Source organism: Triturus cristatus, chromosome 2_2, assembly GCF_964204655.1.
Source record: "Triturus cristatus chromosome 2_2, aTriCri1.1, whole genome shotgun sequence".
NCBI lineage: Eukaryota > Metazoa > Chordata > Amphibia > Caudata > Salamandridae > Triturus > Triturus cristatus.
The window spans coordinates 807,272,011-807,291,233 of NC_140582.1; the positions used below are offsets into that span (position 1 = coordinate 807,272,011).

The 19,223-nt window shown below is 43.9% G+C and overlaps 1 protein-coding gene across 1 annotated transcript in view; it reads left to right on the forward strand.

Annotated features, from left to right (window-relative positions):
• The window catches only part of LRRC66 (leucine rich repeat containing 66), a 64,117-nt gene that overhangs the window by 20,412 nt on the left and 24,482 nt on the right, over positions 1-19,223 (forward strand). Inside the window, 2 exon segments of the mRNA XM_085642110.1 lie at positions 2,524-2,693; positions 4,432-4,771. Of these exon segments, the coding sequence (XP_085498236.1) occupies positions 2,524-2,693; positions 4,432-4,771 (510 nt within the window).

The window sequence follows — 19,223 nt, forward strand, 5'->3', positions numbered from 1 at the left end:
TCAGAAAGAAAATTTCAGCGCCCTGGTACACCGATGATCTGAGACAACTAAGATCACAATGTAAGAAAGCGGAAAGGGCATGGAGGAAGGGGTATTCGGATAGGGATAAGGCTACTTTGAAGTTAGCATTAGGTAGATACAAACTACTTATTCTGGAAAGTAAGGCTCAATTTTATGCTCAATCTATTCTGCAAGCCCCAAATGGGATTACGGAGCTCTTCAGAATAGCAAAAACTATCTCAGCTCCAACCTGCCTGGAGAATAGAGTAGAACCCTCACAAAAGCTTTGTGATGAGATCGCCACTCACTTTCAAGATAAAGTGGCTAAAATTGTCGACCGCTTTAAAGACAACAAGGCGACTGCCCAGAATCCCGGTAAAAAAACAGCAATTAATGGGACCTTAGACCAGCACAACCCTCTGATTGCCTTTCCCATTATGTCGGTCTTTACCTTTGATTCCTTGGTCAGGAGCATCTCCTCCGGCTCACCCCTTGACCCCCTGCCCCAGAAGGTGTGGAAAACATACGGCCATTTAACCTTCCCTTGGCTGCGCCAGATCTGCAACCAATCACTGGAAGCCGGACTGGTCCCGGATAGATGGAAGCAGGCTGTGGTTTCCCCTCTTATCAAAAAGCCCTCCCTGGACCCTACCAATCCGGCCAATTTTCGACCTATTTCTTTGCTCCCTTTCCCTATTAAGATCCTGGAAAAGGTTGTGAGCAGATCTCTTTCGGAATTCCTTGAAGAGCATCATCTGTTAGACACGAACCAGTTCGGTTTCCGCCCTGGCCATGGGACGGAGTCTGCTCTGGTCACCGTGCTAGACAATCTGCGAATGCGGGCTGACACCGGGAGCACCGCTGTGCTGGTGCTCCTGGATATGTCAGCCGCATTCGACACAGTAAGTCATCCTATTTTATTGGAGCGACTGGAGGAGATAGGAATAAAAGGCCGAGCATTACAGTGGCTCCACTCCTATCTCGCGGAGAGACAGCAGGTGGTAACGCTGGGACCTTTCTCTTCAGGAAAATCTCCCGTAGCCTACGGAGCGCCACAGGGCTCTAGTATCAGCCCCATTCTTTTTAATATTTATCTGCAACCATTAGTTGCGGTTATTAAGGCGTTTGGGGTTGAACTAGTAAATTATGCAGACGATACACAACTGGTGTTTTCGCTGGAAGGAAAACAGGCGATGCCCTTAGAACAGTTTCAAAACTGCATGCGCTTGACCACAGACTGGCTGCGGAATAATTCCCTGCAGTTTAACGGAGCAAAAACTGAGGTGTTGTTCTACTCGCCACCTGGGCAGAGTCATCATCTGTCGACAGAGTTCATGTTGACCCCGGAAGAGGCTCCATTGGTACCAGCAAATACTATCCGGAACCTCGGCGTCATGTTTGATAGCAATCTTCAATTAGATTCGCAAGCGAACAGGACAGCTAGCGTGTGCTTTGGGCTATTACGAGTACTCCGCCGGATTCTCCCGTTTTTGCCAGGCAACTCGCGTGCCTTGATCGTAAGGAGCACAGTGCTCAGCAGATTGGACTACTGCAATTCCCTGTACTTAGGAGCCCCCCCAATATATTTTGCAGGGATTGCAGAGAGTCCAATCTGCTGCAGCAAAGCTGGCGCTTAATCGTAGACGCGACTCCTCTTCCACACAGGCACTGCGAGAGCTTCACTAGCTACCGGTCAGAGAAAGGATTCACTTCAAGTCCCTCTGCCTGGTCCACAAAGCAATACATGGGGAGGGCCCGGTCCCTTTGCAGGAAAGATTCTCACGCTATTCCCCTCCAGGACAGTTGTGCTCCTCTAACGCTAACCTACTGACACAACCTAGATTCAAACGTGCCAGGATGGGCGGGAGGGCCTTCAGTGTGGTAGGGGCCCGACTGTGGAATGAGCTCCCTTGGAACATCAGACAGCTAGACTCCTTACTGGAATTTAGAAAGAGCCTTAAGACCTGGCTCTTCCCAGAAGCCTGATTGCCGTCGAGGCTGTTTTTTCTCCTGTAGCATAAGCAATTGATTGTTTTGTCAGAGCGCCAGGATACCCGTAGGGTGACAGTTTTGCGCTATACAAGTGAATATACAATACAATACAAGAGTGACAATAATGGCAATTAATACTAAGCCATGGGTGGGCTTCAAGCCCACTGCAAGATCTGGTAAGTTGACTAGCTCTTTTACAACCAGGTAGTTTACGCCATCTGGTAGGCTTGACCCAAAACACAACCAACCATCTCAGACTATCCAAAATACAGCAAGCCACTTTACGGCAATCAGGAAACACAACAAAAACATAGTTTTTTATCAAGGCAATTTGCTTAAAACCTAAATGACTGCTGCTGGCAATCACACAAACCCTCTTTAGGTTTCTTTTTGTATATGTTGTGTTTAAACCTACGTAACAGACGGTAAAAATATGCTCTGTTTTTAATGTAGGTGATCACCAGTGAAATATTTACATAAGTGCTCTGTGGTTTGCTTTACATTTTTTAACACCTTTTGTTTCATTTCCAGGTCTATGGAGGCTAAAATCTTTGAATATTCTTGACCTGTCTTACAATGAGATTTCTCGGATCGGCTTGGAAGATTTTCAAGCTTGCACGCAGCTGGAAAGCATTAATTTACAAGACAACAAGATTGGCACAGTGCACCCAGATGCTTTCCTGGACCTTAAAGCGTTACAGGTCATCACGATGTCTTAATTGTCGGTCAGGTAGCGACAGCGTGATTGTTTTAAACAGTGTCATACTCTTAATAGCTGAACTCCACAAACATGAGGTGTTTGAATAATATTTATAGATTTTTTGCATTGGATGACTTCGTGAAATAATTAATTTAAGCGTTATTGCCGGTCACATTGGGGTTTACAACAGTGAATGGTCTCTGCTGAGGAAGTTAAAATCTGAGAATGGTCTGACCAACAATTCTGCTCCCGACACAAAAGCAAGGGTGCATGTTGAGGGGAAAGGTCCAGTAACTGCTGCTAATGACCAACAAATAACCCATCAATGTTAGCAAGCGCTATATAAATGCAAACCTTTTTTCCTGTTCTATCCCTCCACTATCCTTCTCAATCCAAATAACTAACTAACATATCCACCGCTCGAATTACTTTCATATTTTCACTATACTAATTCACCAATAATCCTTTATGGGTTCCGGAGTAGCGTGCTACTCGCCGAAAAAGCGCTTAGATGCCTTGTCTGGGGTAGTAAGCGCTATATGCAATTACAGTGCAATACAATGCAATACAACACCATGTGAGTAAAGGGCAGTTAATAGTGTCCCTCAATCTCACACACGCAGACATAGGGCATCTGGTTTTCAACTGGTAGTATCACACCCCTGAAGTTACTGATATCACGAGTCTCTGTAACACTAGGGCGCTCATTAATATCGGCCGGTTCACTGCGATATGTGCAGTAACGTGTTGCCACACATATCCCAATTATGGGTTTTGTGGTCAATATAGGAACGTCAAACCTACGAATATTTAGCTGGGAAATATGCCTGATATTGACTGGAACAGGCAGATTTTGGTACGGTAAGCAAGAAAATCTGCATGATATTACCCTAAAAAAACTTGTAATCTGATGGTATTTCTGGCACTGGAAAAATTCTGACTATGGAATCACATTTTATCAGGTGCGATAAATATCACAACATTTTCTGGGCCGCGCACAATGAGGGCTTAGCTGTGTGGTAATACCAGGAATTACATATGGTACTCTGAGGCCAGGAATTACCGGAAGTAGTCCCGCTAAATCCTCCTTCTCTGAGCAGTCCATGCCATGCAGGAACAGAGGTTGATTCACACAGGGGGGCTCAACATGTGCCCCTGTGCATGCACCCCCATGCACAGGGTCAATAGCTGGCCCTGTAGGGGCCCCTTTGTTTCCCCACTGCCAGCCTTTTCATGGCGGGTTCACCTCCATTAAAAGGCTGGTGGTGGGGAAACTCGTAATATGCATGATGGTGCTACAGCGGCATTGCCATGCATATTGCTTCCCCAGACTGCTGCACCACTGCCAGGGATCGCGGATCCGTGGCAGTTGGATTGGTCCCAAAGCGATACGGCTGCCGTACTTGTAATACCGCGGTTGGACTGATGGTGCGGCGGCCCCCGACCGCCACCACACCTCAACCACAGTTTCGGTGGTCCAACTCAACCTCAGGCCCTTAGTCTTTTGAAAGACATAACTAACCCTACTGCATGTGAAAGTTGAATGTTGAACATAAGTTTCTCAAGCAATACTGATATCTATGACCTTTCCCATTGGTAATGATATTTAGACTCCCCCAGATTACTGCTGAGTTAAGCTTCTGCTCTTCCAATTTATATTATAGGATAAAGTATCTATTATCACAGATGCTACATGTCACTGCAGTGTGTGTATCTTAAAACATTTTTCTCTCACATAGGTTTTGAATCTTGTGAACAATGCTCTGAAGACGATTGCACCGGTGGCCTTAGCTGTGCTACATCTGCCTCGGCTTGAAGTTGAATTGTCCAGTAGCCACTGGGAGTGTGTATTCCGATTCTGTGCTTTCAGAAGCATTCTTGGATTTCTTTCTGTGCGCTTCAGAATAAAGTGGGATCCAGCATGTGGAGATACTCTTGAAACACCAATATTTCCTCTGCCCGCTAGTGACCATGAGCGGATCTGCGAAACAATGCTGTCTGATGTCACCACATTTAAAGAAGTTACTGTCTTGGAAGGAGAAAATGTTATTCAAATATGTGGACTGATTGGACTTCATGGTAAGTGGAGTGCTGTAATGTATTACCCTAGCTCTGTTGTGAGGTAGTCGAGGTCCAGATGACCCATCTTATTGATGTCCTCTTACGTCAATGATTGTTTGTGCTATGTGGATTGCTTTGATTCTTATATTAAATTGTTCCTTGTAGGATATTTTTTGTACCACATGAAAGAACTTGTTGAGTGGCCGGTGTGCTTGAAGTAAACTCAGTAAATTAAAAAGGTCCCTGGCAGGGATCTCTCTGCCTTGAATGCATCTGCTGGTGTGGCAGATGCACTTAAGGAAGCGCTGAATACTATATTGAGGCGGCCCGCTCAACAATTCTTTGTTGTGCACAATGAGGCTGACAACTGCGGGGTTTGCTTGAGCAGAAATGAAAAAGGCCCTGATGCGAAGGGAAATCTCTCCTTGTGTAGCACAAACAGTTCTCTAATTAACTGTGTGTGATCACCAAACATCAGTGGCATTAGCAACACCCCAATTAGGCATGGCTACCACCCTGCGACCTAGCAGCTCTGTGCTGGATTCAAAGGTTTCCGATGACTAGGCCAGCTTGAGGCTCTGCCGTCAAAACTCTCAAGTGTTCCCCACTTCTAAATGGCGTTGAAGAACTACGAGTTTGGCGGGACAAGAGCACCACCAATTTACTGCAGACTCCCAAACTTTATATGATTTAGCTCAAAAAGGAAGCTAGAAAGAGGAGACTTCACAAAATGGTGCTTAGTTTAAACAAAATAGACTATAGTATACAGCACCTTAGTCACAGCATAGAGTTAAAGGTTTCTGCCACTATATGTTCCATCCTGCTTCCATTCAGTCATACCAATCAACTCAGTTTGTTTTCCTGTGCATAAAGCTTGTGCCACAAGTCCCCTTGGAGGCGCTCTATGTGTTTTTGAATGCTGCTCTCCAGCAGAGTTCCGGACTCTCTTGGCAGTCAAGGGCTAACCCAGTGTGGCCCCCCTTTCATAATCTGTGACTGCTTCCCCCATTGCCGACCCATGAAACGAGTGATGGCTGGTGGCAGCTGAAAAGGCTCGTAGCCCTCTAACATAGTAAGCTACCATCAACCATTAGTAAAGTCAAGGCCTGGTCGTGGGTACAGGAGCCATACACGCTAAAGGGAGTAGAGCTTTGAGTGGACCCCTACCATCCAGCAGAGTTTAGCACTTGGCTGATGGCCTCCACATCATCGACATTTAGCCCACTGGTCAGTAGACTCCAGACCAAGGTCTCCTGCACATGAAACATATTGGGCCAGCCAGAGTGATAAAATGAGGAGAGGGCTATTACATGGACACTCTGCCATGGGACCTTCAATCCTACAAGCCAATATTTTTCCTTACAGACATAGCCTTTCTGCTAGACTGCTAAGATGTTTAGATGTCCTACTAGGTTTAAGGCTAGCACCAGTAGAGCAGGAGTAACTTTACCAGTGTTTTCCGGGTGGGAATCGTCATGTAAATTGTTTGTGAATACTCACACACTTACAGATATGAAGGTGTCCATACATTTTCCAGGCCCACCCCTGCTTACATTCCAGTTTCCCTGCATCACTGTTTTCTTTTGTTAGGATGTGGTATTGGGAATCTCAAGTACTTTTTTATTAACACCTAGGTTGCACTTAGAACAGCAAAAACTTATTTATGCCTAATGTCTTCTGATGCATTGGTTTATTGGGCTTGTTGTATACAGATAATATCTGGCAAATCATTAGCCACTGTTCCATTAAAGTACATGGAAGCCAGCTACAAACTGAGCATTCGTGTCGGACACCTTCACATTTCCCACAAATTCACATGCACAGTAGGTATGACTGAAGGAAATGGCATAGCAAGTGGCATTACAAATGATGGCAGATCTGCCTATATTTGGATCGCTCAACGCTCTTGCCCAGAGCTGGAATAAGGATGTCACCTCATCGATGACCATACGCCTTATCCTGGCTGAGCCTCACAGTCTGCTAAGTTTAACCAGTGAAGGAATTGGGATCAATACATAAGCCAAATGGGCTCAATACCTAAGCCACGAATTGGAGTGGCCACAAAGAACAGGGGAACCCTACTCATAACGGAACCAGGGTATTAGTTATATATGAGAAAACAATGGTTCCAAGTCAAAAGCACAAAACTTTGTGCATAGTGTCCCCAAGTGAAAGTTGGAACCAAAAAGTGACTGTACAAGGTGTAATATTTTGTAAAGGGTTTCCATAAGTTATAAAGAACAACCATTCAAATACACTTTTTTCAACAGTCTACATATACAGTGATACAGGCTGGGTGATGGTCTGCCAAGTGTTCAGGGGTACTCTGTGTAGTAGTACCGCAATTAGATAGTAGGGAAAAGAGGAGTGGACGAATCTCTGCGTGTAGCGCTGCTGCTGCCTGGATCTGCTGCAGACTGAGCGTATGAATGCGCTCCAGGTACAATGACCAAACACTTGGCCATTTTAAACCCAGTTCCACAATGGGAAGTTATTCGCTACGGCTGTAGCGAGACATTCGAAGAGCCCTCCAGCCTATTCGTATCCTAAAGAGCCGGCCTTCCACACCGTGAGAACCCGGCTGGGTCCTCACGTGAGTTCTTTCCTTTCACTTTCCACCGAGGCACTTCACGTTCACCAAGGCTGTGCCCTTGTAACAATCCAGATGTCCCTACATTGTTAGTCCTGAAGAGACCCCACATTCACAGAAGGGTCGAAACGCCGTCGACAAGCACATAGAACGGACCATCACCCAGCCTGTATCACTGTATACGTAGACTGTTGAAAAATGTGTATTTGAATGGTCGTTCTTTATAACTTATGGAAACCCTTTACAAAATATTACACTTTGTACAGTCACTTTTTGGTTCCAACTTTCATTTGGGGACACTATGCACAAAGTTTTGTGCTTTTGACTTAAAAGAAGTGTATATACTATTTGTTGTTTTTTATAAAATACTATGTTGAGTAAACTGTGTAGAAATTTCATTTTGCCCTCTGACATTACCAGGTCCTTTACACATTTATTGCGATTGTGCATGTTCATTGCTTAAATCATTTTTCCTATCATCCACGAATTGGAGTGGAGCTGGGTGAGAAGGTTATGTTGTAGCACCTCTACTTATTCCTGCCATTCCCCTAGCCTCCTTTACCCAAGGGGATCCATGTATGGCTAAGATGCCTCTCACTGTCCTAGTTGACCATCCCTGTGACAGAATTGTTTCTGGATTACCAAATAGGCAAAGTAGCCACCGGCCTATGGGCCCCACTCCTTTTAGAGGCCATGCGACAGCAGATCAAAATAATATTGATTTGATCTTGAAAGAAAACTACAATCAAGCTTTCTTAAATATTGATTCCAAAAGATAGAAAAAAATGAATGAACTCAAAGAAATGAAAACTTTACATTAAATCCTATATTAATGTAATCTACCCATTAACAACTTATAGTACATAAAGCAGAGACATCAGATTCACATAACAGTTTGTCTCTTAAAAGCTCATCTTCTGGCAGCTGTCAGTTTGTAAAAAAATCTGGTGCATTGTGTATTATGAGGTAATTTGCACGGGTGTGCCGTAAATTTCGACTGCCCAGGGGCCTCCACAGGGTTTAATCCGACACTGTTGAGAATATCTATCCATGGCCGAGGCTCGCATGTAATGGCGGTCCCATCTCGGATCCATGGTTATCTCTATGATGTGTGATGCGTTCCTGGCATATGCTGGTGATGACACTGATATACAGTACTGTAGACACGTGATCTGTAGGCGCTGTTAAGCCTGCGGCCTGCAGACTCACTGATTATGGTGGGGACAGGAAGTGATTGCAAGACAGGGTTGTTCACAAAGATTTGTCTTAAAGGTAAGTTTGAATTTGGGAACAGAATCCAGGAGTCCTACTGCATCTCTGTGGAGGAGACCACCAAAGGGCGGCAGCTGGGCTAAAAAGGATTTCCAGGCCATGCCAAAAACCTGCTATGGAAGGGGGCAAAGATACTTTTATTAGGTACTTGTTAAAAAATCTTTGTGAAATATGCAGAAACTTTATTTAGCTTTAAGTTAACAAGTGTCCCAAGACCCACAGCTTCAGAAAAATTACATTTTCTCTGGGAGGGGGGGGGGGGGTCTTATCAGGGGCATGAAGCCCTAGGTCGACTCTAAAAGAGCCTAGGTGGCAGTATCATTTCCCTTATTTATTGGAGTCAGAGGTAATATATTTTCTATATTTTGGTAGGTACTGGGCTAACTTATAGCAACCTGTTTTTTTATTTAATTTTACTATATTCAGATTACCTTTTATGAGTTATAATATAGGGTAAAGTTACGTATGGTGTGCAATACCAGCCAAACCAAACATGTAACTATGGATAACCATAACAAGATAATGTACAACACGGAATGTAACAAAAAAACAATGGCAAAACATAAAATACATATTACTACTTTAATGTCTGCATCTTTCAGGACTGAAAAAAAGAAAAATAAGTCCAGCATCTTGTTTGCTTATCACACCCTCCATCTTACTGACATCACTCAAAACCATTGTGCGAGTGTAGGCATTACCTGTATGAACACATGTATTTATTTGAAGATTTTATGAGATGCACTGTTACCGAAAAGGCGCCCTGGCAATGAGATAGCCGAGCAGACAATCCAAGCAACAGACTGCAAGGTAAGAAGAAAGGGATTGAGAGCATTTCAAGCTAGAGAGTCTTAACCACACAACAGACAAGGCTAGGCAGGGAGACCCGAGCCTTGCACGTTTGATGGGAGAAAGAGCGCCCACCTCGTCACGTGTTCCTGATGTTTGGGACCTTCAAGGTGATGGAGGTGGCAGAATGAAGGGCATGCATTGGTTGATAGAAAAGAAGAACACGTACATAGAAACCCTGGGCTGACATTGGATATCGTTTTATGACCGCTGCGTGGGCTTTTGAATAAAGCTCTTTTACTCATAGGAGGAAAATACATTTTTTTTTAAAATGAAGAACGATGAGAGCTATACGGAAGATCGTGCAAAAGTCTCACCGCACAGTTTTGGACCAGCTAAAGGGAGTGGAGATGATAGGTAGGCAATCCTATGCAAAAAATATCCAGCTTGCATAATTCAGTCTGGATCTAGCTGTGGTCTGAAAATGAGTATCATTAGGCAGGGAAGAAATAACCTTCCTTTATATTTTAGCGGCCGAAAACAATGGGAACCTGTTTTAGAAACTTGGGGGCATATCAGCAACAACCGGCGATAATTATCGCTAAGCGCGCTTAGCTCTAGCATAATTATCGCCGGCTATCGCTGGATTTTATCGCGGAGATAGCGCGCTACCAGCTACGCTTATCTCCAAAGCGATAAAAATTCCAGCGTTAGCTGCCAAATGTGCGATTATAATTGCACAACGATTGGCGATACGTTGTTGATAGGGCAGGGCAGACTTAGCCATGATATCCACCTTCCATTGGATATAATGGCTAAGTCAGATTGAAAGCAGGCGTAAGGAAAGTAGCGATAAGCGGGGTTAGCGCTACTTTTCTTATAGCCATGCAAGTTAGCGGGAGGTTTCTTGATAGGAGAAATGTCGGTTAGCGACATTTCTCACGTTATTTTTGTGCGGAACGCCCACTTTACATCTCATTAGAGATGCAAAGCTGGGCGTTGAGGGAAAGGGCGCTAAGGCAAGGATTCTCACGATAGCGTAACCTTGCTGATAATGCTTTTCACCTGAAAACGGACGCTAAAGCGGCGATAATTTTATTGCAGCGCCTTGATGATATGCCCCCAGGACTGAAAAATGAAGTATCTTTTTAAAGATCGCATCCAAGATACAAGCCGATTTAACTGATGTGGTACACTGTCCTCATTCCACAAGCTACTAGTTCCTCCACCATCTGTCATTGGCAGACCCAAATATTAGAATCTCTGTGCATTCAGGGCTGAGCTTTAGGTGATTAATGCTCGTCCTCTTTGCTACGGCTGTCAAATAATGTCAAAGATTGTCTTATGTCATTTTTGGTTACCACCAAGTTATCTCACAATTTTGGTGTCATCCTGGTCACATCCAAGGAAAAGCCCAGAAGAGTGAATCAACCTGAGGAGTCACATAGATATTGAAGAGCAGAGGGCTCAAGAGAGAGCGCCGAGGGACCCGAAGATGATGAGTATAACATAAGTACAGAGTGCAAGTTTGGCAGCTTCTACACTACAATCTTGTAAAATATATATCGGCCTCCAACAATCTTTTATAAGTATTATTATCAAAGGAAGCAAATACGTCTAAGACGGTCAGCGCAGCATAACTACCCCTATACAACAGCATTCTAAGCTCATTCAGAACGGATGCGATTTGGTACATAAGCTGCTCTAAAACCAGATTGAACTGGGTGAAACTCATTCAATTTGGGATATCACCTTAATACAGATCCCTACTGTTTATTGTTGAGGTTAAATTCAGGGTGGAATTAATTTATATGCGTTTTGGAAGAGTGCCCTAAAAAGACTTGGTCAGGGTGGCACCGAACTTAAGTTACATAAGTGACAGGGAGGGGAACAGCCACATGAGAAAATATTTCTCAAGTTGACGTTCAATAATTAATTACATGTAATGTATTATTCTACAGGAAACTTTGAGAACCATCAAAGGAGCAACCATATCTTGGGATGAGGACATCATATCTAGTATAGGAAATCATATCTGGGAGAGGATTTGGTCTAACGGCTAGAGCGGTCAACTTCAGAGCCTGAGAACCGGGTTCGAATCTTGTCGGGGATGCTCAACATCCTGTGATTCTGGGCAAATCACTTAATCGCCCCCTGCCTAACAAAAATGAATGTGCCCACCTGTAACGCAACTGCTGGTCATGCAAAGCCCTCTGATACCTTCGGGTTGAGTTTGCGCTATATAAAACTCTAAAAAAATAAATAGCGTAGAGTTTCAACCTCAACAGGACTGCTATGGAGCGTGCAGCTTATTCTTGTTTGAGAGGAGCCAACACTGTCAAATCTATATTGATAAAATGGATAGTTGTCCTTCACAAAGATAAAAGGAGAGAAATCTGTTGATACTAGAGCTACTGGGTTTGTCATGGATATAAAATGATTAGCCATAAGGTTCTTTTTTTTCACTTCTGACACAACCTTCTGTCTGAAGAGGAAGCTAGTGAGTGGATAAGCCTGGTGTTAAATACTTGGGCCTGGGTTACAAAATCACTCTTTTTTGCCAATCAATTGCAATAAGTTATTCCATGTCCAGAACTCAATGTCAGTAGTCAGGTTTCCAATTTGTCAAATTGTGTGGAGACCCATCAAGTCCTATGGCAGCCTTTATACCATTGGCCTATGTCTGATAACACTTCTTGATCATTTGAAGCAATGGGCAGCTTTAGATGTTAAAAAGACTGAGGGCCTGATTTAGACTTTGAGGGACAGTACTCCATCCTTCAGGGTGGTGGAGAACATTACCTCTGCCATCCTGATGGACAACTGTCTGCCAAATGTAGAGCCGACTGCTGGATTAGTGGTCATCTCTGTATGTTGAAACGAATGGCCATCATAATGGCGGTTCCCTTCAAGGTACAAAAAGTTTGCTGGAAACTTGCCATCAGTTTGATGGCCATCCACAAAACCTTTACTATTTTATTGTTTTTGTAAAAAACAAACTCCCAAAGTGGGAAGTTTTTTTGGGGAAAAGCAAAATACTAAAGGCCCCCACAAAGTGGAAGGTTTCTCCCAAGGTGTGGAAGGGGGAGGATGGGATCATTATATGTTTTCTATCATTTACCACTAGGTTTTTCCTAGTGGTGACGAACAGAAAAAAAGAAAAACACGCCATCCAGCCTAAATAGGGTGATCGATGTAATGCTATTCCACTGATGGCCCCGGTTCTGTCAGATTTTCTGATGAATCTTTACATCAACAGAGCCAATGGGGGCTCCATTCATGGAATGCTTACAGCCAGCCAGTCTCTAAATGAGGCAGACAGGCTGAGGCAAGGTACTCCATCCCATTTGTGTAATGGAGTACCCTATCCACCAAACTCTAAATCAGGGCTTGAGGGATTGCAGGGCCTTTGTGGAACTGCATATTTGAAATTGTTTGATTTCAAGAGGAAACTGTAGTTTGTCAGTTGTGACCCTAAACTTAAAAATGAATAGGCCCAAGGCAATGTTGATCCTTTTACTGGTGACAATGTGTGCAGGAAATGTAAATGCATATTTCATAGAAAGGTATCAAATGTCACAAATAGGTTCAGTAACACCTGCAATGATGGCTTAAAGGATTCAATCATGGAATATATATATGTTGCCTATTCTGTCCAAGAGTGTGTATTATATTCCATGCTTTATCTTGGCTTGAAAATTGTCCATTAAGAACCCTGAGTTCTTCCCTTTGGATACTAATACAACCATTTATTTTGTGAAGAAAAGGTTGGTGTTTGATAGCTTTCCCCATGTTCCAAACAAATTCAACTCAATTTTGTTGTCAATCAAATGCAACTATTTGTTTATTGGTCAAGGGTCGATGGCAATGATGCAAGTTATCAGTGTGCCATGCTGTTTGGATGACCCATTGAGGCCTATAACAATGTCATTGTTATTGAGCTGATAAGATAAGCAACTTTCCTTGATCAGTGTTGAGCAATGGGAGCAACGTCTGTCCTGAGAAAAAGAGGAAGGAGTCCCAAAGGTTGAGAAAGAAAGGAAGCGTTGAAAAGTTAGTGTTAGGTAGTTGGTACCATACTCCAAACAAAATCACCTCAATTTTGTTGTAAAATAATTACATCTAGTTCTTCAACATTCATTCCTAAATGTCAATGCATTGTTTCGATGACCTGTTCAGTCCCATGCTAATTTGTGAATTGTGTATCATCAGCATTGAAATTATAAAAAAAGCCGCTTTTCTTGGTAAATGTGTGTAGTGAACTGAGATAATTAAATACCTTGGAATTTGATAACCCCTATTAGGACACAATAATCTACGGTGTTTGTTTAAAAAGTAACTACTTTAACAAATAACTAGAACTGAATCAATGTGCTCTTATGCAGCGCAGATATTAATGTCAGTCTCGGCAGGAGAATTAAGCGATCCAACTTGCAACATGCATGTAAATAGGACCAGTAGGATCCACAGCATTAACTTGTTTTGGTCATCCAGGGAGGGAATATTCTCCACTACATTCTTGGGGATGATTTTCACTATGTAGAATAAGCAAAAGCCAATACAGAGGCTCCTACTGCATCCTAGATGTAGCTACTCAACGAGTTTGACAAGAGGCCATCAATTGAAATTATGGATATACGCCTAAACTGTATTACCTGTAGTGATTTAGTAGGGGTTCACTATATAAGCACAAATATCTAGTTTGGCTGTGGCCCATTTGTGGGCAGCAATGGTTGTGCTAGTACTATGAAAATATATGAAACTTTTGTCATAATTATACTAAGAGTTCGTAAAATTGTTTCCATCACTTTAAGGGACACAAAGTTATTGAGTGTATTAAACAATTCTTTAAAATGCATAAATTGAGCCCTAAGTTTGCCTCTATAGCCTTATGGTAGAGTTGACAGCAATCTTTGAAGTTATTTTTCTCACCAATCCAATATCTTTATACTATTTGGCTTTGAGAAACACCCATAGAATGTGAAGCCATTAACCATTCCTCACATGTAATGGTAATCTCTGAGATTGGCTAGTTATCGCTTATTTAGGACAGCCCTTTTTGTTATGCGAAGGTCATCCCTGACATGTGATGTTGTGGAATGTAGCGTGTTGCCTTGATTGTCCAACTGCATGTTAAACTGGTATTCTGATTTCTATTTTGAACTGGGAATCATGCTTATCTAGAGTGTGTCCAAGACATGTCTTATAACCTGGTGGGTGCACCAAACATGTCATAATAGTAGGCACAGGACAACTGCCCGTACCACTGGCACTGTACCATTATTTGTGAATCCATAGTGTGACCAAACCGTTTTTCTGTTTTGAGAGGATGGTCTACTGACATGTTAAAGCCCATAACATTGCCCTGACATCCCTTATGCATGTTGACTGTGTGTGTTTGGTAGTGGGACTCTGTGTGTGTTTGAGTCATAGTACTGAGGCTAGTGGGATGCATTCTGGATGCCCCAAGTTTAGCATGGTAGAAGACAGAGGATTTAAGTTAGGTTCCTCAGACAGTGGAAGTCAATTGTCTGCATTCCGAGGACTTGAAGGTGAACAACCAGACATTGAAGTGAGGAAGATAGAAACAGGCCTGCCTTTAGAAATGCAACAAGGGCTGTGCTAGCAAATGGCTGCTGATTAGTTCTTCCTGATCACTATCATTTGATTGATGGTAGAGGTGAGGGGTGGAATTGCAGTTTCTGTCGTTCAAGGTAAGGAAATGTCTAGGCAGGGCCTACGCTTCTGCCTGTCCCTGATCAAATCATAAGGCAGCGGATGACAGCCAGGTGCTGAGATCTCACCCTTCATTGTGCTCCCGTTTGGGATAACTCTTCTTGGAACCAGCCCGTTGCTACCTTTTGTGAGAATCATCACTTAGCACAAGACTATGTTTACAGAGGAGCCTGAAAATTACATTTGAAAACTGAGCAGTCCAAACAGATTCTGAAGACTTGGACAGTTGATCCATATCCCCTGTCTGAAAACTGTATATACCAGAGTGATGTAAGCCATCCTAGGTTCATCCAGTCCCAATTTTATCTTGGCCAAGGAAGAGAGGGCTTCACAGAATACTCAAAGATCTGTTGCGCAACTAGAGCTGGTGTCTGCCTAAAGACAGACTTGTTAAGCTAAGGAGTCTTCTCCTGAAAACTGCACTTTCTGCTGGAGGAGTCGAGATTTCCCTGAAGCACCTAGAAGCCTGCCTACCTGCTGAGAGAGACAAGGAGTGCACCTGGCCCTGCAGGAGGAGAGCATGTCTAGTAGGAGAAGCCCAGTATCTTCAGGATGTGAGGAGCACCCAGAGAAAGCAGACTTTCCCGAGAGCACGTAGCCAGAAGTGACCCATGTTATGAAGGGGACTATAGATCAGTTGCTCGACGACAGAGGGAGGATACCCGATAGACACCAGGAGAGGCCATAGTTTTCAATCCTATATGTTGCTTCCATTATTTATGCAGTATTTAGTTCTGTGTGATCGAAGTACTGATAAAATATATGCACTGGTGTGTACATTATGTTATTGTGTCAGTTGGCTTACTGAAGGAACTGACCCGATTAGGGTCACCCGTGTCACTCGCGACCACCTCTCAGCCTTCCATACAAATGAAGAGTCGGTCAGAGAGTACAGAATACAAACTAAGTAAGCTTTATTCAGGATACATTTGAGTGGAGTCTGGTCTGACCAACCTTCTTGGATTGCTGCAGAGGGACTGACTTCAGCACGCATGGTGATACAATAAGTATAGTTCAAAACCAATAAAAACCCCGCCCTGACTGGAAATGTCCAGTTAGTGGCTGGTGAACAAAGGAGCTACAGAAGGATGGGTTTCGATCCAGAGACCGGGTACATGCTATCTCAGCTCCAAGGTCACCCCTGCCGGCACCCCCGCTCTAAGGGTGGGAGTAGGCCTATCTAGTGGGAAAGGTATGTACAGACAAAGATAGTGTATTTATTACTACAGCGAAGCTCAGCCTTGGAGAAATGAAAACGATTGCAGCTGCTTTCAGCTGGGGCAGAACATGAGAGAGACAGAAGTTAATTTCGATCATGACTCAAAATGGCAGCTGGAAATAAAATGGTCACAAGACACACAAATGATGGATGGAATGCAGAACATATCAAAACATTCACCCCCAGTCAAGAGATCTGGGTTGAATCCATCATTCTTTTGCTCACAATGCCACCCCAGTTTAGACCTGGCCATATGCAAATCAGTCTTGACCCTGTGCCTCATGGGAACAGTCCAGCCCAAACTGCAAAGCCAGGTCCTCCCTGGACCGGAAACAAGCATCCTAGGACCGGTTTCGGGGTTTCACCCCTCTTCAGCCAGGATAGCTTGATTCCAGTGGCACAGTGAGCCCGGGACCCACGTCTGGGCATACCCTGCGCACTTAGGGCGAGAAAGCAAAAGATACACAATTGATGGACGGAATGCAGAACAAATCAAAACATTCACCCCCAGTCAAGAGATCTGGGTTAAATACATCATTCTTTTGCTCACCATGCCACCCCAGTTTAGACCTGGCCATATGCAAATCAGTCTTGACCCTGTGCCTCATGGGAACAGTCCAACCCGAACTGCCAATCAAGGTCCTCCCTGGACCGGACACAAGCATCCTAGGAACGGCTTTGGGGTTTCACCCCTTTCAGCCAGGATAACTTGATTCCAGTGGCACAGTGAGCCTAGAACCCACGTCTGGGCATTCATGGAGCACTTCGGGCGAGAAAGCAAAAGACACACAATTGATGGACGGAATGCAGAACAAATCAAAACATTCACTCCCAGTCAAGAGATCTGGGTTAAATCCATCATTCTTTTGGTCACCATGCCAACCCAGTTTAGACCTGCCCATATGCAAATCAGTCTTGACCCTGTGCCTCATGGGAACAGTCCAGCCCGAAATGGTGCAGCAAATGCTAACTTAAGACTTATAATGCATGGATAACTCAGCTGACACATTTTTATTTCAACAGACCCTCCTTTTAGCATTCGCTAAACCATTGTAGGACTACCTAGAAACAGATAACATATTGCAGAAAACAAACGTTACCACTATAGGCAGACGTGTGCATGATCAATATTCGAAGATACCTTCATCAATCAACATAATATCGTTAATATCCTTCAGCATCATGATCGGTGCAATAGTGGCAGGGGCTACTATCCTTGGTTTAGGTTTCAGAGTACTTACGCAACAAGCGCAAAAAGCAGGGAGGCAGTGTATGCATAGACAACATGTAAAGATAATACCAGCAACTGCAACCAGAAAGATAAGTGTACACTCCGATGCTGCAGCCTATAGTCTTTGTGGTAATTCGATGGAGCTGTATACACAGGGGGAATGAGAAAAGAGAGATAACACCCGTCTGACCATCCCTCCGGGAGCCAGACATAACCCTGGGATCCACATACAAAATATACATTAGGGGGTGGTATTAAGGGCGGGCTATCAGTCGTTCTCAACCTATATGTGGAATTGCATCTGCTCTCCCTTACTTTTATCCTACTGGCCCCTTGGACACAGAAACTAGCTGTTGTATTGACCACTAACACTAGTATTGGCTTGTCCTCAGTGGCATTTTGAGCCTGGAAAGACTGGAAGTGCTGAACCCCTGGAAGTCAGCTATTTCCATTCAAGACCAGGTCCTGTTCATTACACTTTTGTATGCATTCATGCAGGACCTCAAAAACAATTTACCAAACGCCTCTTGGCCTGTCAAACCACCGGTGGGAACTCTATGCTGGAAAAGCACGTTCTGCACCACAGTGCAAGAATCAGCCCGTGTCCCATCCAGAGTATCGAATTGGGGATGGGGATGTACCATACTGAGCAATGCAAACCCACCCTTGCAACTACTGATGTATGACAGTGGCATGGACAACAGATTATCATTTTTATGAGTTACTGAGGGAAGTAATCCACAAACCCAACATTTAGTCGTGTTTGACACCTTATGAGCTTGATGCAACATTTGTATGAACACATTATCCTTATAAGACTTTTGATGCTCTCCTGAGTGAGGGGCCAAAGTAACACAAATGTGTTCAGACGGGATCGGTGTTGTACCAACCAAAGAATGTACAGGATACTTCTCATCCAGGAACCAGGATATCCCCAATACAATTATTAGTGTAATCGCTATTATTGACACAAAAACTATTTTACTTTCTGTGGACCAACCCCGCACTGGACGCGGAGGTGCAAATGGCTGTTCTTCTTCAGTAACAGGCCGACCAAATGGATACATTGTAAAGCAAGGAAAAGGGAATGCAACACGACTAATGGCAAGGGGCAAGTATTCCCAGTGTCTGTCTTAGCCTCACCGGCAGACTCCTATTGTTCATCAACTTTGGCTCTCTTGAGCACCGGCGGCGGAGCTGCTCAGTCCTAGCTCGCGATGAATCCCATGTTGTCCAGGATACTGAACCCCCCGCCAGGGGAGCACGTTAGGTCTATCCTGTCCAATGTCCAAACAATGCACCAATCATCCTCACCCTAAACTAACACTGTTGGTACTATATGCAAAGTACACCCTGACTTGAGCAGTCCATCCCTAGCTAATCTGACTTTTCCTTTGGTGCACTGTTCCTCCGTCGGGGGCACAAAATGTACCTAGTGACTCCAAGCACAGAAGGGTCGGTAAAAAGAGTGTCATGCACAAAGGGGCTAGTGGGAAGGGGCTCCTCAATTGCTTTGATTTCCGGGGGTGTTGGCACATTTAGAACTTCATTGTTTTTGGCATCCGTTTGGGTCCACGTGAGCTTGGCATCGGAAAAAGGGTCAAATCATGGAACTCTCTCACACTCCGAGTCC